The sequence below is a fragment of the Cheilinus undulatus genome, linkage group 12 (assembly GCF_018320785.1).
Source record: "Cheilinus undulatus linkage group 12, ASM1832078v1, whole genome shotgun sequence".
Taxonomy (NCBI): Eukaryota; Metazoa; Chordata; class Actinopteri; order Labriformes; family Labridae; genus Cheilinus; species Cheilinus undulatus.
In genome coordinates, this window is record NC_054876.1 from 2,988,170 (window position 1) to 3,012,942 (window position 24,773).

At 38.3% G+C, this 24,773-nt stretch overlaps 1 protein-coding gene across 3 annotated transcripts in view; it reads left to right on the forward strand.

Annotated features, from left to right (window-relative positions):
* Window positions 1-18,882, forward strand: part of ntm (neurotrimin) — a 930,591-nt gene extending 911,709 nt beyond the window's left edge. For 2 of the 3 annotated variants that reach the window (XM_041801723.1, XM_041801722.1), the window contains 4 exons: window positions 5,071-5,191; window positions 5,430-5,581; window positions 8,475-8,510; window positions 16,968-18,882. In XM_041801723.1, coding sequence (XP_041657657.1) covers window positions 5,071-5,191; window positions 5,430-5,581; window positions 8,475-8,510; window positions 16,968-17,068 — 410 coding nt within the window. In that variant the 3' untranslated portion in view covers window positions 17,069-18,882. The remainder of the gene's footprint in view (window positions 1-5,070; window positions 5,192-5,429; window positions 5,582-8,474; window positions 8,511-16,967) is intronic. The other variant, XM_041801724.1, reaches the window with a different exon arrangement.
* The last annotated feature ends 5,891 nt before the right edge of the window (window positions 18,883-24,773 follow it).

The window sequence follows — 24,773 nt, forward strand, 5'->3', positions numbered from 1 at the left end:
ATGATGCTTTGATTTTCAATGGAAATGTTTGTAAAGGCTGCAGCTGCTGTTTCAGAGGCTCATTAATCCTGGAACAGTTAAAATAAGGAAAAATAACCAAATATTTTCAGATTTTACTTTCTCTAATAAAAGCATTCTCTGCCTTTCTCTCCTCATTCAATGTTTTAAAAAGGAAAAGGCGTTAAAAGAGCAGTAATTTGTCTCTTGTGTTTCCTTTTTAAAGTGATTTTTTTCCATTAATGTGGAGAAAAATCAAGATAAAAAGGAAGAGTCTTTAGTGGTAGCTCCACAAAATTTGCATTGAAATATCCACTGATTTCAGTTTTTCAAAGGAAATATGGCGGCTTTTAAAACAAGTTTTCATCGACTGTTGGCTTCATTTATTCAAAGACCAGGAGTTTAAGGGTTTCTGAAAGGACAGAATAAAAGACTTCTTGGAGCAAAATATGAGATTAATCATATTCAAACTTTGGATGATTATTTAATTAATGTGAGTTCATTTATAAGAGAGTGCAATCTCCATTTCAAAAAAGTTGGGACACTGTGTAAAACGTTAAAAAAAATCAGTGATTGTCAAATCTCATAAACCCATTTTTTTATTTATAATGGCACATTAACAACATATATGTTGAAATAGAGACATTTGACCATTTATTAACTCTTATTAACTCATTTTGACTTGGAAGCAAAAATCTAAAAAAAAAAAAAAAAAAAAGTAGGGACAGGGGCAACAAAAGCATACCAGAAGAATCGATTGCAGGATTTTGTTTTTCGCTCGGGTCTGCAGCTTTATTCTGTCAGAAACCTGAAAGTGAAGAATGGAGGAGAAACAGTTTGATTTGATTGGAAACTTTGGTCTGAAATCTGCACAGAAATACTCTCACTTCCTCCAGAAATTTCTATGATAGCTCTTTTAAGGGTGCTTTCACATTAGGGGCCCAGTCCCTGATCCGAGTGCACTTGAGTCCAAAGTATGGTTTGTTTTGGTAGTGTGAATGCAAACGAACCAGCCCCGGGCCCACTTGGGGAGGTGGTCTCGGGCTCGATTCAAGTGGACTTTGGCTCGGTTCGGATGAGATGTGAATGCAACCGCGCCCGGATACGGGACAGAGTGTTGTATCAGCTTTATGACGTCATCATAAAACACGAAACTTCTTTACACAGCGCGGCAGTTTGTTCACATTTTTCCTCAATAAAGAGCAGAAATCATGAGAATCCAGTCAATGAACGGTCTGTTGTGACTCACCTTACAAATGGATACAAGTTGGAGTCAGTGAGAGGAGGTGCAAAGGCAATAAAAATCTCTTTCCACCTCAAAAACCGTCGTATCTACGCAGCGTGAGTCCATTTAATCCTCTGAGCTGTAGTAGATGTGCAGATATGAAGAGCGAAATTGCTGGCATCTTTAAAGTGATTTTAAATCATCCATGGCTGCAGGATGGACTTTTTGCCGGGTCAAAACAAAAACAATCTTCGCTCAGGTCATGACCCCAGTGGTTGCCATGGTAGCTTCTTCTACTCTTTCCTCCTTGGCGGGGTTGTAAACCAGCTACATGCATACTGCCACCTGCTGTTTCAGACCGAGTAAATACACAAGTTGGCCCTGGCACAGTTGGATGGTTCTAGTGTGAAAGTAAGCCAGCGGGGGAGGGGGAGAGGGAGGAGTTGTAGGCCCAGTTGTTCGTGTTCGCGTGGTTCGAAACAACTGGGCCTAATGTGAAAGCGCCCTAAGATTCCATTATGCCAGATTGTGCGACCAGGAAAAGTTCAGCTGTTGTCCAGTTCTGAACAGCATTTATAACAAAGGCAGCATGTTTCTGTTTTTATTTCAGCTATGATAACTTCATTTGATTATTAGCTGCAGTAATGAAAGGATTTAAAAAAATAAATAAACAGGGGGAAAAAAAAGTATAATGCTTGCATGAAGTTTGACATAATGTGCAGAGCAGATGCTTATGACAGAGACTGCTTTTGGAGATAAGAGATTGCTGTATCTGACATATTTACTAACCAGAAGGATTATGTTGTGGTTTTAAATGTGTCTTGTTCATTGTAAAGGGGACATATTGTGCAAAAATCACTTTTTCAGGCTTTTCTAACACAAATATGTGCCTCTGGCCTGTCCACAATCCCCTCAAGTACCAGAAAAATCCATTCCCTCTCCCCCTCTCTTTCTCCACCTTTCAGAAAATGTGAGTTGAAACAAGCAGTTTTCAGATTTTACATCTAGTGACCTCACCAAGGGCCTAAGCAACCGGCCCCTAGGTTTGGTTGGCCCTCCCCCACTTGGAGGAAAGTTCTGCCCTCCTCTACTGATCCTCTCATCTGCCAGCTGAGATGCTGGATAGCTCAGTGGGTTACCCTGCTGACTACAGTCTGGGAGATTGATGGTTTGAAGCCCATTCTAAACTCTGGAAAAAAAAAAGTGTCTGTAATATCATGAGTGCTGCATCCATTTCCTGAGGGGGGTGTGGTCAGGGGCGGAGTCAGACAGCTAATTACTATTTAAAGCCACAGACACAGAAACGGCTCGTTCTGAGCGGGGCTGGCGGATAGCGTGGTCTTGAGTACAGCACTACAATGTAAGTCATAAAGGTAATAAAGATGGAGGAAATATTCCTTTCTTTTAGGCTGAAATGCACCCCTGATTCCAAAAACACTAAACAACATAAACAACACATCAGATGTTGAAAATTAGAATTTTACCATTTCATGAAAAATTATTAGCTCATTTTGAATTTGATGGCAGCAACACATCTCAAAAAAATGTGTATGGGGCAACAAAAAGCTGGAAAAGTAAGTAGATGGAGGAACATTCTGAGTCAAATTAGGTTAATTGTCACCAGGCCAGTCACAAGGCTGGGTGTTAAAGGAGCATTTTAGAGAGGCAGAGTCTTCATGGGCAGAGATCAGTCAGTCTGCGAGAAATTAGTGTTACAAAAACATGGAACTGTTTCAGGAGAATGTTCCTCAGCGTAAATTTATTATCATTATTACAAAAGACTTTGGATATCCCACCATCTACAGTCCAAGATTCAGACAGTCAAGGCTGAAGGTGGATGCTTATGATCTTCGGGCCCTCAGGGGCCACAAAACTGGGGTGATGTGAGCCGTCCTGGTGGACCTAGTCAGCAATCTTCCAGCAGCATTTTGAACCAGTTGTAACTGATAAAGAGAGGATTTATTCAAGCAGATAAAAAGAGATTTGTAATCGTCAGGTCAAGAAGATACAGAGGCATGAATGAGGATGTCCAACTCATGAAAGATTCAGTCTTTCATGAGACATGAGAGTTCAGCTTGGAGAAGATTCTGAAATGAAAGAACGGGTCAGTGACTTGACTGATCAAAAAGCATTCAGTGATGAGATGTTTAATTTTTGTGTAATTTTATTGGCAACAAGGAAACAAAAAGACATGATTCTCACACACAAAAAAGCAAAACCCTTACCTCTCCTCCCGTAGACCCCCCTTCACCTTCTCAGTCACTCAGCAAATTACTGACATATCAGTTTGCACATGTTGTTTTACATAGGGTAAATAGTGTCATATTTTTAGAAAAGTGTATAAAAATCATATTTTCTTCATGTTTGTATGTTTTTCTTATTAAATATGAGAATTATATAAAAAATATATTTCCCTTTAATGCAACAGTTCATATCACATTTGCAAAAGTGAGTAAAAAAATCCTCACAAGAACATATTTTAACAAAATTGTTATGCCGAGTTTAATCTAATGTTGTTTTGGTTATAGTAAATAATGAATTATCGCTTGTTTTTTGTTGTAAAATGCATGAGATGAGGATCTTAAAAATTAATTACATGTTTAATTGCAATCACAATATTGGGTAAAAAAAAAAAAAAGATTATTTTTCCAAATCCTTCACCCCTAGTTGGGGTGAAGTAAAGCATGTTCAGAATTTAAAATTACTCTAATTTGTTCTATAATGAATTGGTTATATTTTCTTCTTAACGAGGAAGACAGGGATCCAAACCATTTCTGAACATGGGAGGAGATGTCCTCAGAGGCAAGGATGAGAATCTCAGTTTCATCAGTATTTATCTGGGGCAGTTATCCCTCATCCAATCCAATCTAATAGGTCAGTTAGCCTACTAAGCTTTGCACTGCACTGGTTTCTCCTATAGGGGGCAGTGTAGCCTGATAAAGGAGTAGAGGAGTCATCCTGATTCAGTCAACAACGTGCTTTTACTAATTTTGTTCAGCAGAGCAGATCAAATCCCTCCTAATGCACCTCAGGAAACCTGAAATACAGTGATAACTGATTCGTGGTCATGCTCTTTTTGGGGATTAATTTATACAATCATTACCGTGCAGAGTTTGCATGTTATCCCCGTGCACGCGTGGGTTCTCTCCGGGTACTCCAGCTTCCTCCCACTACAAAAAAAAAAACGTTTGTTAGGTTAAGTGGTGACTCTAAATTTGCCATAGGTGTGAAAATATCACATTTCACCTTAAAAATGTATTTAAGTTTTTCACCAAACTCTAAATTTGTTATATTTACCTTCACTAAGGTATTTTAGGAGCAGGATCTGACATCAAAGTTGTGTTTCCTTATATCCTCAGCTACCCAGCTTTAATTTAAGTGTCAACATGAATGTCTATATTGAATTAAAATACTGAACTCAATAATATTTTAGTCAAACATGCAGCGTATCAGGTTATTTTGATTTACAGTACCAATGTGTCATTGCCTAATTCAGTTGGTTATTATTAATACACTATGATGCACACATGGTTGTTTTCTCAGCAGACTCCAGAGTGTTGGGGACTAGAGGCCTTAATTCTAATCATGTATTTTTTTAATAAAAACAGACAATAATGAAAAGTTCCCAATAATCTGGACGTCTCTGCTCCATACTGATCTAAAACCTGATCATGTGATTCTCTCTCTTCATATCCTGAACGAGCAGTGTCAGTATGATGATAAAAATTGTAGATACCTGGAGCAGATCAGAGGATGAAATCCCTCAGCAGAGCAGCTGACCCCTCTCGTGATCTCCTTGACTTGCCTTGGAGTGCTCTCATATGCTTCATGTGCTCATATGTTTGTAGACGCTCCATCGGTGTCAGAGGGCAGAGACGTCGGAGTGACTCCGGGCCAGAGAGGAGTGCTGGAGTGTGAGGCGGACGCGGTGCCGGAGGCAGACTTCGAGTGGTACAAAGATGACAGAAGGTAATTTGTTTTGTATTTAAATGTTGGTAAATATAAAATATGTGTGTGCTTGTTTTTAGTCTCTATGATGGCTGTTGAACAGCTGCCAGGCATTAATATCTCCATGATTGGGCCCAGCTTATTGTAAAATAAATGTTTTTTGCTCAGGCCAGTGGTGATGTGGCTGATGACTAAAACAAAAGAATGAATCATAACTAAAATCCACCTGATGGCTAAGACCTCTTATCCTCCCGTCCAGGATCTTCAGTGGCTTGGATGGCGTGGAGATCCTGAACTCTGGATCGCTGTCTAAGCTGATGTTTTATAACGTGTCTGATGGAGATTATGGCAACTACACTTGTATCGCTATTAACAGCATCGGGAGCTCGAACACAAGCTTTCTCCTGTTTGGTGAGTACGGGGAGTCTGTTATGAAACATTAAAGTGATAATCCACAACTCTTTTTCTAATCGTATCCTAGTTTAAAGCTTTTACATTCACTGATTTATAAAAATAAAGAAAATCAAAATCCTGAAGTGTTAAAGAATGTTTGTCCTCTAATTTCTAAGTGAGTAGCACCCTAACTGAAACCAGAGCCCATGCTGTGAGTTTGATTTAATTTGATCAGTTTGATTGTGGACTTGCTGGCTTCTGGTCTCTAATGTATTTCTGAAAATCCTGAGACATGTTACGTTGTTTACTTTGCCCAATAGAGACCAAAATGACCAACTTCCTATAAGAGATAAATATTAATAATAATAATTTAAAACTTTTTTTTTTGCACCAACAACAGTATTGTGCAGAATTTTCAGGCATGTTTTGGCCAAAAACCGGGACTGAAGTAGGCGTGTTGTGAATAAATCCACCTGAGGGCCCCACTGGACAGAAGGAGGATTGACACAACCCAAGTCCACTCTGGATGTCGTTGCATATTAGCAAGGGCATGGGAACAAACGACAAAGGCTGCACCTTTAGGGCTGAGTAAGGGGTGGATAGTGACTAAGCATGGCCTAGGGCAGTGATGCTCAATGCGGGGAGTGGGACCCCATTGGGGGTCATGAGACACTGAGATGGGGTCTCCAGATGCTATAAAAAGATAAGAATATTTTTTTTTAAATTACACATTTGCCTCGTTACACCAACTTTGGCAAATTTTAACTTTTCATCACTTTATGCCACCAACTTTGCCAATTCAACACGTTTCCACTTAAAACTATTTTTTTTTTTTTTATTTCAAACCTTTCCAGAACTTTTCTCTTAAGTTTTGTCACTTCTAAACCAATTCTGTCCACTTTTCACCTTTTTCCCCCATTGACCTATTATTGCCAATGTTAACCATTTTTACACCCATTTTTACCCATTTTAACCACATTTCATTTTTTAAGTCCATTTTAATTGATATAGCTAATCCCCTATTACAACTTTTTATGCCTGTTTTTGCCATTTTAACCCATTTTTGCCATTATTTGCTTATTTTGTGCCACTTAAATCGAATTTTTGCCCGTGTAACCCATCTCTGCTGCCTTCAAAATCCCATTGCAACACCTTTTCCACCAATTTTTGCCATTTTTAACCCATTTTAATTCTGTTTTTTTTTTTTTTTTTAAGAAAAGGGATTTATATTTTAAAGAGGGATATTTACTACGGCACAAAAGAATAATTCAAAAAATTTTTTTTTTTTATGATGGTAATTATTCAGGTTAAATACAAAATATGGATATCACAGCTTAACTTTACAGTTGACCATGATGTTCCTGACCTCCATGGTCCTTCACCTTTGGCAGGGCCCTGGAAAGCTAGCCAATTTATCCCCCTTATGTGCAGCCTTGTGTGGACATGACTATTCTTGATTGTGCATGGCTGTTCATCCACCCTCAGGTACTGTGGGGGTCCCTGGTCTCTGACACCTTTATTTTGGGGGTCACGGCCTAAAAAGGTTGAGAACCTCTGGCCTAGGGTACCGTCCAGATGGATGGTAGAGTCCACGAGCCCCTGCTCATGCTGTTAATGTCTAACCTGACACGCCAGGTGGATTTGTTTCACGCATCCATCCGGAAAACCTCTCATACACAGTGTTTGGGAAAGGGCAGAGCCTCTGAAAAACAAAACCTCAGAGGATGATTGGATGAACGTTTTGTCTGTCACATCTTTACGCGCCAATCAGAGCAATAAAAAACATGACGTAGCCGCTACTGACGAGTAAACTCCATAGAGAACTGCATAACGGCAACCATGGCGACTGTAGACATGTCAGTACGCGACTTTTGTCGTTTTTGAAAAGAAAACAACTCACTGCTGTTCTTTGTTCTTCTTTTAACAAGGAAATGTCAAGTTCTGATAAAACTGGCGCTTAAGCAGCATCCATGATTATCTCTTCTGCCATAATTCCATCGACCTTTTGTTGCTGCTTGCTTATGCCATTACTCCGCCGCGCCCGAAAGTACTGTCCCTCGACGCTGATTGGTCCTGTCACTTTCTAACCGGGCCCAAACGGTTCAGATGGGAGCTTTGTGAGATAGATTCGCCAGTGAGAAACACGTAAACGGGCGTATCCGTCTGCTTTGCAAGGTTAGTAAATGTCCCCATGGCCTGAAAACTGCAGGTGGTTTCCAGGCGTATCGGGCCCAGACAAAAGACATACCACTGAGCTTGTCCTTGGCTGCTGACACACACGTGTGTATCGACATGTGTCAAGCTTGACTCTGGCTGCCGTACCTGCCTAAAAGTCATGCACAGAAAAGTACTTAAACAATGCAGGGATCAGAATATATTTGGACGTTTTTATACATTGCTATCATAATGAAAAAGTCATATTTTAATGAAACCATCTGCAAAAAATAATAAATCACTGAATGGACACATCCAGGGTACAGATGGCAATCAGAGCAGACAGTAAGTGATTATAAATGTGTTCCAGATTCAGATAGCTTTATTTATCCTCGACAGAAAGACAAAATCAAAAGTCTAACATTCACAGCAGCATTCAACAAGGTTCATGTTAGTAAGAGCAGGTCATGAAAAACTGATTAATGTATGAAGATGTTATTTGGTTTAAAGTGAACTTAATGAAGGAGTTTGTGGATTATCACTCTATCAATGCTGGGTTATTGTATGAAAATTAGAGATGTTTTTCCTGTTAAATGATTTTCTTTTCTCCAGCTTGAGTCTTGAATACCGGCTGACATAAACACAGTAAACTAAGATAGAGCTGCCTGCTTCTTGTCCTTTTCTCAAGTGTTGTCAATGATGTGCTGCTGTTCTCTTTCCGATGTGTTATTCTGCTTCGTTTGTCCCTCTTGTTTAGTGGTAATTGAACCCACTAGCTCAACGCTATTGCAAGGTTAGTATTCAGCGCCGGCATGCCATTTAAATGTCTTGGATGTAAAGTGTTCCTGCATGCTGACACACGACAAACATCGGCTTGTTTTCAGAGAAAGTGAGGCTGCAGTGACGCAGAAGTTATCCACAGTGTTAAACATGATGAGATGGGTTATTGAACCTGTCTATATTTTATTATAATAGTTAAATCACTGGTTTTTCTCCTCATAAATGGATTTCTTAAAGCTATTTTAATGTGGATCTGTGTGATATGGTCATTGCAGCCTGCTTTGCTAACCATGTTTCATTTCTCTCCTCTGTAAACCTTTCTGCTTCTCTGTGACGTGGCTTCATTTTCCTTTATGCATGCTTCTTTTTCTGCTGTAAGTATTTTTCATCTTTAATTCTCATTATGTGTGATTGTTTGTGTCCTAACTGTGCTTCCTTTAAGAAAAAATATGCATAATGAAACAGAAAAACTGCAGAATCTCTCAGTGTATGTACTTCAGCAGAATGAAAAAGAGTTGTTATGAAAGCAGAGAGAAATCATCTCGTCATTTAAGGCGTCTTTGTGACTGCTGGTTGCAGCATCTTGTAAGCAAACCTCCAGTAATATAATTGTGTTAATGGCTTTCCTGCAGACTCGGAGTGAGCGTCATTATTGTAATTAACCATATGCAGGATTAGGGATAATCCACTGTGGCAGAGTAATTGGATAGATGCCCCAAAGGAAACAGTGGTGAACTGATGGAAATCCTGGGGAAATGAGTCGTCATTGTGTAACAGGCTTCAAAGTAAAAACTCAAATTGTGTCCTCGATCCTCAGACTGTGTTCGTTCAGACGGAGCTTGGCTCATTCCTGAAAAGAGTGTGATGAAAACACTGTATGTGCTTCATTTTTGTTAGACTGTATTGGAAACACTCATGCTGATTGTGTGGCTGTACAATCATCTAAACCGCAGGTGTCAAACTCAAGGCCCGAGGGCCAATTCCGGCCAGTGGAACAGTTAAATCCGGCCCGCAAGATGATCTCATATTTCTGTTCTAACTGGCCCATCAGTCTGAGGTCTGCAGATTTCCTCAAGTATAAAAATGTGAACTAATCCTTGATGATTTAAGAAATCCTTGTTACTTCACAAAATCTGAAAAAGTAAGGAGTAAAAATATTTAGATAAGAAGTCAGGAATGTGGGAGAAGAAATTAATTTGTTTAAATTTTAGATTTTAATTTAGCATCTCACAATAAGGACTCAAACTTAAGATTTTGACTTTTAATTTCATACTTTGAGCATTTACACTCATAATTTTGACTTCTCATATAATATTTTGAGCTTTAAGATTCATAATTCTCATTTTTAAGTGCTATTTTGACCTTTTTAACCAATTATTTTGTATTTTATCTCATATTTTCAACTCCAAACTTTGACTTCATCATCCCATAGTTTGACCTTTTAGACTCACAATTTAAAATTTTGAATCATATGTTGACTTTTTATTTCATGATTACACATTTTATTTCATGTTTTGACCTTTTTCAACTAATACATTTGCTTTTCTCAGATTGTGAGCCTTTAAACTTATCTTATTAACTTTTTAAATGTCAAAATTGTTTATCATCAGTGCTAAGTTTTCTTTTTTCATATTTTATTACCAGTGAAACAAGGCTGACAGTTTGTGGTTAAAAAGGTGACCCTGTTAGGCCCTCAGGTTAGTCCTGAATCCAGAATCCGGCCCCTGCTGTGATTGAGTTTGACACCCCTGATCTACACAGACTAGAGCAGGACTTTTCAAGACAACCCCAATTAAAAACGATGCGTTAGTTGTAAATAAAAACAGAAAGCAATGGTTTTCAAATATTATGACCCTATATTCTACTCACAGTACAACATAAACAACAAATCACATGATGAACCTGAACAATGAGATCAGTATAATGTGCACAATTTGTTTCAATCAGTGCTGTCAGAGTTGATATATTCTATGTATTAATTGCAATTTATTAAGGTATAATTAAGGGTCCAGTACCGTTTGGCCATGCTAAATGTTAACACTACAAACCACAAATCATTTGTTCTTCGCTGCCGGAAAACACTGCATGCACAAGCTACCGTTTTTAGAGCAGTAAAGAAGAACCAAAGGACCCAGCAGCAAAGAACAGTTTCTGCGTGACAGTTTTTCTCTGAATGTGATCGTTAAAACGCCTTCCAGACCGGCGCTGTCGTACACGACCAGAAGTGACACAGTTTATCAAAAGTTAAATCACTTTTAAACCATAAATCTTTGCCTCTTACTTGTTTTTCCTCTTGAGGCTAGCCGTCATTCCTTCCCATTGACGCTATTGATGCCTTTGAATCCCTTGCTGCAGCATTTTCAGCGAGCCTGGAACTCTTGTGACTTTTGGGGACTTTAATGATTAAATCCACACATTTAAACCCAATACTGAACATCTTTGTATCCATTGTAAAGATCCAGAGAAATAGGAGGGACCTGAGCTACATTTACAGTGTTTTGGTAAGGGGTCTGGATACTTTTGTCAATATGATATTTCTTTTTTTTTAAATATATTTTCAAAAGTCATGACGGGGTACTGAGTGTTTAACTGATGAGAATAAAAAATTGTTGCATCAGGCTGTAATATTACAGAAGTGAATGAAGTAAAGGGGCTTCGAATCCTCTCTGAATGACGTGTTTATCAGTAGAGAGAATGTGAAGTTTCATCATGTTGCGCTGCATGTTCGGCCTCAGGCACCATCTTCAGAGGATCTTGCATAATCTTACTTTTGTCTGAAAACAACATAATCAACAAGGAGAGGCAGCACTGCTGCATTAAGGAGTGCAGAAGCTGACCACATGATCAAGCTGGTTGTAAGCGATGAATAAATCTGTTAATTTTCTCATTTATTGGAGGGAAAAATGAAGAAAGAGACACTGCTTTACTTGGCTGCAGACGAATTTTGCCTAACATTTCCTTAAACACAGAAAGTCAGAGTGGAAATACATGAATATTGCTGAAAGATGCTTTTATTAACTGTTGTTAAATATTCTTCAGTAAAAATTTGACTTTATTATTTTAATGGTCCTCAAGACAGCATAAAAAACAAATACTGGGAGTGAATTACTTTTTAATGGTTCAATAATAAAGATAAAAGAATTATAAAAATTAATAAATATGTTTTAAAAGTATTTTTCTAATATTATTACTATTATTATTTGTTTCAAGAAATCTCCATTCAAAGTTTAAGACATTAGGATCAGTGGTGACTTTTGGGGGTTTTATTTCCTGAAGTGGAAACTAAGACTAAGACAGCACTTTAAAAATAATTTGTAAATCAATTTATTTTATTTTTATTTTTTTGGTTTTATTTGATTTTATGATTTATTTATTTATTATTATTATTATTTTATAAAGCTCTAGACAGTACTGGACCATGTATTAAACATACCCGTCTACTGCAAGGAAATTATTTTTAAAGTTTTACTAAGACAGAAAACAGTTTTATGGAAATGCATCAATAGCTTAAGAAAATAATCCTTCTCTGAAAAAACCTCCATTAAAAATGTAAGATTTTGTAATTAATGTTTCATATGTTTTTTTGTCTGTAATGGGAGATAAGGCTTTAGAAAATGAAGATTAGTTTTGAAAATTAAGGTTGTTTTCATGGATCTGTAGAAATGATAAACCAAATATTATTCTTAACCTTAAACTGCCAGTTGATTTTGTTTCGTTTAATTATCTATGAGAATATTTTGGGGTGCAGGGACTTGGAATCGATCCCATGACCACCGGACTGTTGCCTCTGTATATGAGTGCCTGCTCCACCCAGCCTGGATGATTTTTAAAGCTTTGTATTTAGTCTGGTCTGAGCCACTCAAAGTGTTACCTCAGCTTTGAGAGTACATCTGCTGCAGCCCTCAGGCTCTCTGCAATTTGCAGATCGTGAACAATTTCAAGGCTAAACTTCTGATTAACCTTCACAGACTTTTAGCGTTTAAAGTCTCTCAGAATGTGAGCAATAGGTCTGAACACAAGCCACGGATGTTTGTATGTGTGACTAGTGGTGGTTCATCCAGGCCATAATCCAGTCCTGAGCAGCTCTGGGTCTGTCAAACTATCTTTTTCCACTTACCTGTGGTCAGATTGCAGTGGCAGCAGGCTCCTTCTCTCCAGTAACATTTTCTGACTCCTTGGGGATCCCAAGATGATTCTAGGTCAGAGGAGATATATAAGGCCTCCAGTGAGATGTAGCTCTCCCCTGAGGTCTCCTCCAAGGGAGAGGACCAGGAGGCATCCTGATCAGATGACTAAACCACCTCAGCAAACTCCCTTCAATGACAAGGGGCAGCAGCTCTACCACAAGGTGCCACGCTTCATATTTAGACTCCTCCGCCTTTCTCTACGGCTGAGCCCAGACACCCTCTCAAAGGAACTTCGGTTTTTTGACTGTTTGAATCATCAATCTCAGTCTTTTAGACACTAAAAGAATCCCATGACTAAAGGTTAGGGTTGACATGAAGACCAACCAGTAAAATAAAAATTTCTCCTCCCAGCTCTGCCTCCTCTTCACCGCTACAGTCCAATACAACACCTGCAATAAAGCTGATTCTGCACCCATACACCTGTATCTTACAGGGACCTGTATTTTTGCCCTTCATAAATAAGCAATTTAAACCTTTTGTTTCTTTCAGTTCAGATAAAATGCGCCAGGTTGCAAACAAACTGAATATGTTCCTTCCAAGATGGCTCCTGTGACCCAGCATGCATTGCTGCATGATGTAATCTTCACCTTCTCTAGTTTTTACTGTTAGATTTAGTTACATTAAATTCTTACTGCAGACTTCCATCTATGAATAGTCAAAGAAAGCCTTCATGTTAGAGCATGATTAAAAAAAAAAAAAAAGATCTTATAGAAGCTTTTTAATCATCATGGATGTTTGAGAACTGGAAGTGACAAAAAATAAACGAGACGGAAAAAAGATGAGTGTTAAAAGCAAAATAAGGAGAAAAAGAAACAAGACCTATGAATAAAATCAGGTCAGTTTGATTATTATAATGTTTTTTTCAGTGACAGCAGTTCCATATTCACTTTTATTAGTGTTGTTTGTTACTGACATCCTTGAGGTGTCGTTCCTGAAAATGATAAATAATTTATTTTTAATCAGAATACAGAGACATGCGTCATCACCTCTGCTTCTTCCTTTATTTATTTTTCTTCCTTTCAGGACTCATGATAAAGCTCTCATCAAACTCATGAACATGAGTGACTGGGGGAAATATTGCACATTATTGCAGCAGACTGTCGGTTTCAATAACAACACTCAGGAAGGTTTACTAACTGAAATACTTAAATATTTATGGTTTTTACAAAAAGTTTCCCTTTGGACTTTTTCACTCCAGTTTCCTGCTTCTTTTCAGACGTTTTTATATAAAAAAGTTTGAATTTATAAAATAATCAGAGAGAAAAGAGAGATAGAAAGATCCTATTGGCTGCTCATGTTAGTTTTGTAAGAGTTAATGCAACTATCATCTTCTCTCAAAGTCAGAAATAGTGATTTTATGAGCTGATGACCCCAGATGTTTTTTTTTTTTTTTTAATGTGGACGTAACTGAGCATTGACAAACCGTGACTGTGTTATCATCACCTAATCAACAAATAATGTTTTGTTGTTGTTGTTGTTGTTGTTGTTGTTGTTTTTTGTTTTTGTTTTTTTAACTAATCACCTGGATATATTTAAGTCAGGGGTGTCAAACTCAAGGCCTGGGGGCCAAATCCAGCCAGTGGTACAGTTGTATCCGGCCCGCAAGATCATCTTTTTATTATAACTGGCTCACCAGTATGAGGTCTGCAGATTTCCTCCAGTATAAAGGTGAAAACTTTACCTTAATGGTTTAAAATATCCATGTTAAATAATAGAAATCTGAAAAGTAAAGAAGAAAAATAACTAGATAAAAAGTAAGGAAGGTGGGAAAAGAAATTCATGTAATCATTTCATATTTTCAATTCTGACAAATTGACCATTTTGACTTTTTTCATGTTTTGACCTCTTATATCATATTTTCACCTTCAAGATTCACAATTTAAAATTCTAAGTCATATTTTTACCTTTTGAAGTGTAATTTTGACTTTCTGTCTAAAATATTTGCCTTTATAAAACAGTATTTTGCATTTAAATTTAGTGTTTTGACACTGTGAACTAATAAGTTTGACTTTTTAATCTCATACTTTAGGCTTTTAAACAAAGCATTTTGACTTTTTTTTCCCCAGAATTATTTATTATCAGCGATTTTCTTTTTTTTTTAAATATATTTTACTAATGGTGAAAATGAGGTTGACAGTTTATGGTTAAATGTTGACTTTGTAAGGCTCTTAGGTAAGGCCTAAATTCAGAATCTGTGATTGACTTTGACACTCCTGGCCTAAACAGTCCGGCCCTCAGGACTTCTCATTGGAGCAAATCTTGCAATATGAGTGTGACACCCCTGGTTTAAGTAATGTACCTTTAAAATAAAAGGGGCTCTAGGGTGGAGCCTTGAGGTACCCCGCCTGTGTTTCCATGTTTTTTAGTTAAACTAACTTACTCTGATTGTTGCTGTTGTGTTGTTGGACTGTTGCTGTGGCAGAATTCCTCATGTCAGCATTTTCCTAGAAAATGGCACTAAAGTGCAAATCTTTATTGATAAGTCTATGAGGGGGACAGTTCTGCTCTTTAGATATGTATAGGTGGAGTTTGCACAGCAAGAGTCTGACAGTGCATGATGGGATATCGCCTGTGTGCTGTTAGGACACCGTGTGGCTCGGCTGCCTCCCTCAGCTGGTGTGTTTTTTATAGAAGCCTCAAAGAAACTGAGCTCTCCCATTAAACCCCTAAAGAAACAAAATAACAAAACAATAGTAAATCTTCATCTCCTAACCATGGAAAGCAGATGGATACGCCTGTTTTCTTGTTTCTCACTGTCGAATCCATCTTCCAAAGCTCCCTTGGGCCCAGTTAGAAAGTGACAGGACCAATCAGTGATGAGGGGCAGTACTTTGGGGTGCGGCGGAGTCGTGACGTAAGCAAGCAGCAACAAGAGGCCGGTGAAATGATGGCAGAAGAGATTAGCAAGGACATTGCTTAAGCGTAACCTGACACACTGGAAAACCTTCAATTTACAGCGTTTGGGAAAGGGCAGAGCCTTTGAAACTAAACTCGGAGAGTAATTGGATAAACGGTTTGTCTGTCACATCTTTACGGCCAAAACAGAGCAACGCACGTAAGGTCCTCGCCGCTACTAAGGTGTGCTAGCGCAGCTGCCGAGGAATAATCTCAGTATAGAACTACATAACGCGAACCATGTCCACTATAAATAAAACAACTCACTGCTGTTCTCAGTTTAACAAAGAAATGTCTAGTTAAGTTGATAAGTTGATAAAACTGGCACTTTAGCAGCATCCATGCGAATGTTTTTTCTAAACAGTAAACTACAGTTTCTATTATATCAGATGTCGCGTTTATCAATCAATGACACATTTTTTTGAAGGATGACGGAGAATTTTGAAGACTGTCTGTCATTTTGACCGACTGGAATGATGAGGAGGAGCCTGCGTGTCAGCACACGCACACAGACAGATGCATAGACCTTTTCCATTTTGCTCACATGGACTATCAATGCCATGCAGAGTTCTAAGCGATGAGTATGAACAACAAAAAAGTCCAGCACAACCTCTGTGCTACATAAAACACTGCTTCTGTACTGGTCTAGCATCAGAATCCACCTCCATCTGCTTAATGTCAAATCACAAACCCAGATATCTTCCATGTTTTAATCATCACCAAACATTTTTAGCATAAGAAGAAAGAAAATAAATGAATAAACAAAGAGATAGAGACACATCCTTGAAAATAAAGGTAGATCAGAGACTTTTTGCCACTAAAATGGCTTTATGAGCCACTTCTTGGTCCTGACCCACCAGCCGAGAATCAAGGGCCTTAAATGGGGGAGAAAAGCTGTTAAAAAGTTGGTAATACCTTCCATCTTTGTACCATGAGCTACATGAAAAGAATTTGTGAAGCGGGACAGCTTAGTCACTTTCGACCAGCTTTTCTCCCTCATTATGAAGAATTCGTCCATGAAATAAAAATGTTGGTTAGCTGAGAAATAAATGTCGGTTACAGGCTGATGTTCCTAATGAAAAGACCCCTTAAATTTGCAGGAGCAAGTACGCATCTGAGATGGGTGGCTTGGACAGATTTAGTCTGTCCATAGTGTGCCTGTGGGTTTCTTTGTTGTCTTCTGCTGTGAGACTATTTTAGTAACAACCCCAGCCCATCTGTCTCTACTTTAAGTGATAAAGACTCACAATGAGGAAATAAAAAAGGCACTATTTTCAGTCAGTTCCCTTGTAATGAAGCCCCAGAAGAGCCCCAGTCTCATAGGGTGTCCAGCCATGAGACTGATCCAGGTGTTAACTTTTCCTTCTTCTTCTTCCTCCCTCCATCAGGACCGAGAGCAGTCCAGGACGGCAGCGGCGGAGCGTCAGGGATCCACTCACACAGCTGGCTCCTCTTCATAGTGTTTCTGCCGTTCCTGCTTCGATTTTGAAGACGAGTGGATTTGATCAAGACGTCTGTGTGTCTGTGTGTGTCTGTGAGTGGGTGTATGAGCGAGTGGATGGTTTTTCTTTTCAACCTGAACCATAAACTGATGCACGGACAGTGCATTGAGTCCCCTGATTATGTTGACCCACTAAAGAAGTCAATAACAAACATGTTTATTTTGGGTTTTTAGATCCCTAAGGTGTAACGAATTCTTCACATTTAACTGGATTGTGTTTGATATTTCCCTCTAAATGACATTATTCTGAATTCTCTCTTTATTTGGAAAAAAAAAAAATCATGTTCTAAATGTGGTATCTTTTATCCGGTTGAGTTGTGTTTAAGTTTCGACCACATTGCATATTCATGTTGACTCCAGTTAAAGGCAATTTACAGCAAGTATGCGAGGTGAATGTTAAATACCTCAAAGTCAAACAGAGACGTTTAGCAGAGAGAATCTAGGTTACCCAGAGGCTGAAAGTCTGATATTATCATATTTTAATGTAAAATAATTATCATTCAGTCTGGTTGTTTGAAGCAGAATTGTTTTTGACCTTTAAGTATTTTCTTTCTCAGCGATAGAGTGATATAATTACAGTTGTGTTCAGCTAATTTCTGATTTTATTTTTCAATCATGTTTAGTTTTAAATAATTTTCAGAAGGCAAAGTTGTAATTATTTAGGGTGATATCCTAGTGTCATGTCTTTGTTGTTTATTTTTCTTGACCACACAAGTTGTACACTAAATTGTGTCATGAATAATTATGTTTTAATTAAACGGTTTAACACGAAGGAGGATTTTTACTCCACTTTTGTGGAGATGACATTTGATTTAAGTTATGCAGATTGTTTTAATGCTGATGATATGTGTTTCAAAACCATGCCATTCCTAATAGCGTGTCCTAACAGCGTGCAGTGACAGTGAGCCTCAGCAGCAAAATCAGCTCAATCAGTGTTTCCTGTTGAAGGGTCATAACAGCCTGCAGGCAAAGTGGCGTAAAGCATTCGTGATGGACTGGCATAAAAAACTGCCCCTTTTTTATGGAAACCAACATACACTTTAATAACAAGCTTGACCTGAAACCGTACACACTGAGAGGATTAAGAAAATAACAGCATACAATAACATAATCACTACAGCGGCACATGACAAATTACCTATAAAAGAAAATAAAAGCTGTATTTTTTATTCCACTGAAAACCTATAAAAAACTATCCATATGCAACTGCAAACCAAATCACAATAATACCTTTAAAATGTAAAAGAGAGAAGCCTGAAATCAGCTGACTGGTGTGGCCCTCTCTCACCCTCACTCACTCTCTGACAGCTGTCCGTCTCAGTCTTCAGCACCATGGACAGCGCCGCATTCACACTCACTTTGAACATGATTTTGAAAGTAAAAGCTTGAAACAACGATGCATCCACCTTCAAACATAAAAAAGGACCACTCATTTTTTATCCTGATGTTTCAACTATCATCATTAAACTCATCAATCCTATAAATAACAGAGCAGACAAGAGACAGGGTTAACCCTTAGAGCTCAGAGCTATTTTTTCACCATCACTTCTCATCTAGACTTTTTTGACTTAAAAAGCTTGTAAAACATCAACCCTGTGGTGCACAGTCAAGCTCTATGCCTCTTTTTTTTCCAGGACAACCTGGGCTGTAAGATTATATCCACTGTAGTATTGTCACTCGAATTTTGAAAAAGTTATCAGGCTCCAAAGACAAAATAAAAAAAAACAAAAAAAAAAAACAAATTGGAATTTGAAACTCAAAGACTTGTATGGATAACTCAAAGTAAACAATAGTGACAAAGAATTCTCTTTGCACAGACTTGTTCTCCATCTCTTGGAGACAAAACAGTGAAAAAATAAATATTCTGTGACTAAAGGTTGTCAAAATATCTGCATATATACAAAAAAAAAGTTAATGCACTTTGTTGCAATTAGATTCATTCGTGCCATTCCTTCAAGCAGTAGAGATGCAACGTCTTGCTATTGGAGGACAGCCCCTCCCACAATGCATTGCATGTAAACATTGCCCTCAACAAATATTGCGCCACTCATTGAAGCAAGCCAAATTACACGATCCAAAATTGATTAAAAATGGAAGAAAAGATGCTTCTTATCGGATCCAGCGCTGGGGATTTAATCTTTAAAAGAACCTGAAAAGTCATCGAAGTTTCAGGCTTCGCTAGAAAATGTTCTGTAAGAGCGACGGATGCATGAAACCAGAGCTTTTACAGGAAAAAAGTAAGGGTCTACGACTTGCGGTCCAAAAGTTACCAAGCAATTTACAAAGGGTACAAAGGCACAACGGTAACTGGAAACATTTTGCAAACAACTTAGCTCTCGATGCCTGCACAAAATTTACATGAGCTGACCTCTTGCTCCTAAGACAGCAGCATGCCAATTTGTACTGCATCGTAGATTTACGATTTGATGCACATTTAAGCTTTAAAAATAAAAAAAAATTACATATTACAATTTAAAGAAAGGGCTGGACGTTTTACAAATCAAGAAGGTAGAAACGCCTGAAAATAGGCTAGTAACAAATAAGAATGTTAAATTATTTGATTATTTTGATTTAAAATTGTTTTCTATTTTTCCCCGTTTCTCTTGGCAAAATTTCAGCGACCAACTGTAGAGCAGGACCCAGACCCGGCGCTAACCAAACGTTAGGCTATGTCTGCTTCAAATAAGCAGTCTGCACACCCTGCATCATTCAGAGCAGTGGTTTTCAAAGTGTGAGGCGGGCCTCCCCTAGGGGGCGCCACAGGACTCCAGGGGAGGCCCGGAACCATAAACAGCAAAAAAGGTGATTTGCTTTGCTAACTTCCGCTGTGCATGGGGAAAATTAGACAAAATTATAGTTAATGTAGATCTGACTATTAAAGTTAGGATTTTCCTGCATTGGTCCTGATGATGCTCAACGGCCAAAGTGTTTCATTAGCAAAGATGTACACGCTAATGACAGCATAAGGCTGCTTAAGCATAGTGAGACAAAAGCATTAATTCTAGTGACCAAACCAGGGAACTTTTTGACAAGAAGTAAAAGGAATTTTGGCCACTGAAGGTAACTGAGAATTTTAGCGCCATAAACACTAAGACAGCCTGTGTGAGTGCAGGTTTTTTGCACCAAAAATGAGCAAAATGATTACCAGGCAAGGCTGAAAATAGAGGATGATCTGTTGTTATGTAATCCTGCATCAACAGCATAGATGTAAACTCGTAGTTCCCACTAAATAAGAAGGTAGAGCATAAAAATCAGGTCGTATTGGCAATAAGCTAATCACTGAAGCCAAATAACTGATTGCCTTTGAGAGATGGATGTTTAAAAATATATTCTGAACAAAATATAACAATGTTACAATAAAAATTCTTAAAGATAAGACATAAATGTTTGAAAATGAAATTGTTAAAATTGTATTTTTTTTTATGGTGTTGGGGGTCCACGGAAAAAAATGATTTTCTCTTGGGGGCTCACTTTCCTACACAAAACCCCTCATTTTTCTGACTTTTGGGACTAAATATGATTGGTTTATGTGGGCAGAACAACCCATGAGTTTGTCTGCTAATACAAACATCCTGAATAGGGTCCTGGTGGGGTCAAAGGGTTTAAGCAAAGTAAGGCTAATCTCAAACATTTTTGGCTTTTTCAGAATTATTGTCTTATAAAAAGGTTTTTGAGAAAATTCCTATTAATGGTAATAATAGCTTTTAAAGGGTTTTTATTTAAGTAGCCTATAAAATAAATGTGGTGGCTGCTTTATTCAGCTTGCAAACGTGCAGTGAGCCAAATTATGGCAATGACAAATGCCTTATGGCAGCTACGGTAACTCTACAGGGACAATTAACTTATTAAAACTTAATTAAATATATATTAGCATTATTCCCCTGTTGTTTCAAATCAGCAGAATGATTCTTCTTGGCCCAACCTCACCATGGCTGGGTGGCCCTTTCTGGCATTTTTCCAGAATCCAGACAGCCAGTCTGTTTTCACCTTATTGCCATGTTTCTGTTTCGTTTTTGCCACTTGTATTGACATTGGATGAGGGATGAGGGAGATTCAAAGCATTGGGAGGGTCTTGCAGAAAGATTTTATTAATTTTCTTTGACTTTTCTCACTCACGGAGCTCATTACCTTGATTTAAAGGTGCATATACTTGTGCATTCATAATCGCCATTATGTTCACTGGGAATGTTGCAGTCCACTTCGACCTGAGTCAACACAGAAGCAAAACTATGCCACTCATCAATGTCAAAGACTTGCCAGTATCAACGCACTGCTCTTCTGTTTCTCCAATTTCAAAATAAAAACACTAGATGTCATATTTGCCATGAGCAGAACTGAAATTTACAGAGCAGAGAATGTGGTGTGAAATGATACCTGATGCAGGCATGCTGTTAGGACACGCACTAAAGGGCACGATTTTTGGAGAAAATGTTGCTGTAAATGTTTTAAACCAGCACCGGAGGGTTATAGGTTGCTCAGTTAACATCAGGTTATTACAGTAATAAATAAACACTTTTTGCATGTTTTAAGAAGCCAATAACCCAAAGACTTAGCAATTTATACATCACTCTTAAGAGCATTTCTGTTTTCTAATCTCAGCACCAACAACACACTAAATATGTATTTAAAAAGAACTTTCTTTTCACAAATGTGTTTAAAATAAGTTTAATCAGGATAACATGCAAAACACCTGAAATCACAACGAAAACCTAAAGTTTGTGGTGATGATGAAACACTCGTCAGAAAACATTTCCATTAGAAAGAAAATAAATAAAAACGTTCTTTAAAGTATGCAAGCCAACTGCAATAAACCAATGCAATCAAAAGTGTGAGCAAACAGGCTGTTCTTATCACTTTTGATTAATATCTACATTATCAGATCAATCAGAGACATTTGTGGATAAAGATCAGACACAGGGAAAGACATGATCTTTGTTGTATGGTTCAGATCTTTATGCAACAACTACCATACAATCTGGTGTATAAGACTCATTTTAAGAACACATTTTTTCATTAAAAGTTGGATGTGTCCAATTTTCTGGTGCGACCAATAAACTGGTATAAAATGCTGGGAGCCATGCCTTCATGACCGAGAGTGCAGCCGCCAACATCACTCATTTATTCATGTACACTGTGCTTCAGACAGTAGCTTCACCAACAGAACATACTGGGATGCATAACAATGCAAGCGGGGGCTGGCACCACTTTTTAACATCTTTTCTCCATCATTTAACATGCATTTTAAGAAAATGTTGGTATGCTGTGAAGTAAATAAAGCTTGTGCAGTGTTGGTTGGTTTGACTGAAAAGACTCCTCAATTAAAGACAAGAAACGACAGAGGAGGTGGACAGAGAGAATCCCAGGCTTTGGGTCTGTACTTCACAACTATTCATAGCTTTAATGTAATATAAACAAAAAGTAAGAAACTGTGTTTGGTAGATTATTTCTTTGTTGTAACAATGCTTCTTGGTAATAAATTTTATACTGTTGGAAAGCCTGTTTATTACCCTTTTAAATGGTGCTACATTTGTAAGGATCATGCTTTCGTGGGATGAGCAGCAGAGCTGAGTATGTGGGTTGCGCCCATGAAAAATGTGCCAAATCTTCTCTGCCAATGACAAACAGCTGATTCTGCCATTGACTCTTGTTTGGTGTTTGGTGGATTGGATGTTTGAAGTTTGAAGAAACAAGACATATTGACAATTAGACCCAACAATTTATTCATTTAACAAACAGGAGCCTCAGCAGCGTGTGGAAGAACCATACACAGCCACAACAGCCTGGCTCCTCCTCCTCATGCTGGTCACCAGCCTGGTCACACACTGCTGTGGGATGGCATCCCATTCTTCAACCAGCATTTGTCGCAAGTCAGCCATTGTGGTTGTGTTGGTCACTTTGGCACCAACAGCACGTCCAAGCTGATCCCACAAGTGTTCAGTGGGGCTGGGGTCAGTCCATCCTCTCCACTCCCAAATTCTGGAGGTAGTCTCTGATAAACCCGGCTCTGTGGGGGCGAGTGTTGTCATCTTAGAGGATCGAATTCTTGCTGACAGGGTGAGAAAACAGTATTTTGGGGTGTTGTCTTCTTGGGACACCCACTTCGCGGCCTGTCTCTGACATTCCCCGTTATATGGAACTTGGCTCTGCTGGCTCAGCTCTGCTGCTCATCCCACAAACACATGTTCCTCACAAATGTGGCACCTGTTAAAAGGGGTAATAAACAGGCTTTCCAATGGAATAAGATTAATTGCCAAGAAGCATTGTTATGACAAAGAAATAATCTACCAAACACAAATGTTGTTACTCTTTGTGCTGAGGTTAGTTCTTGTTTGGCTGGATCAGTGAGCTACAACCTTGTTTTCTTTCTTTAAAACTTGTTTTATAAAAAAGGCTCAAAAAAGAAGTGAAATATTTCTGTCATATATTATCAGTTATCATGTTTCCAACATTAAACATTAACGGCTTTTAAAAACCTTATCGTAATGAAAAATGGATCTATTAAGTGCATGATTGTGGTTTTTGGCTATTATGGGCAGATCTGCAGTATTGTGCAGAACTTTTAGGACAGTTTGGGCCAAAAATTGCGGCTGAAGAAAGGCATGTCATGGTGAGTAAGCCCACCTTAAGTCACTGTCAGGTAGAAGGAGGATTGACACAGCCCAGGCTGTGCTCTGGATGTCCTTTCATAGTACCACACTAAACAAAGAAAAAATAAAGTCTGCAAAGAAGAAGCAGCTCCAGAGCTTATTGAATCTAGATTATTACCACTTAGGTGACATTTAAGGCCCTAGCCCTTCATCAGACATGAGCAAAACACAGGGGATGTACCTTCATATATGCATGGCCTGAATCACCTGACAAGTCATCTGACACAATTCTGCCAATGTAAGAATATACAATCATTATAAATCATTTTATATTTAAAAAAAGTCCCAGTCTTTACATAAATATACCAATAAAACCCTTTCATATGACCACAGGCACTGGAATAAATCTTTTAAAAAATAACAAAGGCCACACCTTAAGTGAAAAATAAGAGGTGAATGTGACAAGGAAGCATGCAGGTAGTAGGGTTTGCCACGAGCCCTTGGTTTTACTGTGGTTGTCTGAAAGACCCCCCTGAAAAATGACCAGTGGTCTCCAGGTGTATCACCAGGGGTGAAAAGAAAAAGCCAGGACAAAGGAGATGCTGTTGACCCAGACATCAGCTGCCAAATAAGAAACGTGTGTCGAGCTGCAAATGCTTAGCGCCCTACATGCCATAAACTTTCATACAGTACTGTGGTTCTTGTTGGAGTTCTTGTCACATGCTTGCACTTAACAAAAGACAGATCCACTATATTAGGGGTGTCAAACTCAAGGCCCGGGGGCTAAATCCAGCCCATGGCACAGTAATACCTGGCCCGCCAGATCACAGTTTTTATTATAACTGGCCCACTAGTATGAGGTCTGCACATTTCCTCCAGTATAACAATGTAAACTTAAAAAAGATATTTTCAATCATCAAGGTTAAGTTACAAGTATAAGAAAGAGTAAAGAGTTAAAATAATCTGATAAAAAGTCAGGAATGTGGGAATAGAAATTTGTGTTTTCATTTCTTATTTTTTAATTTGCATCTCACAATTATGACTGCTAGATACTTCGTCTGTTCTTTTGTTGGACTCAAACTTTATTCCAATCACCACATAAAAGG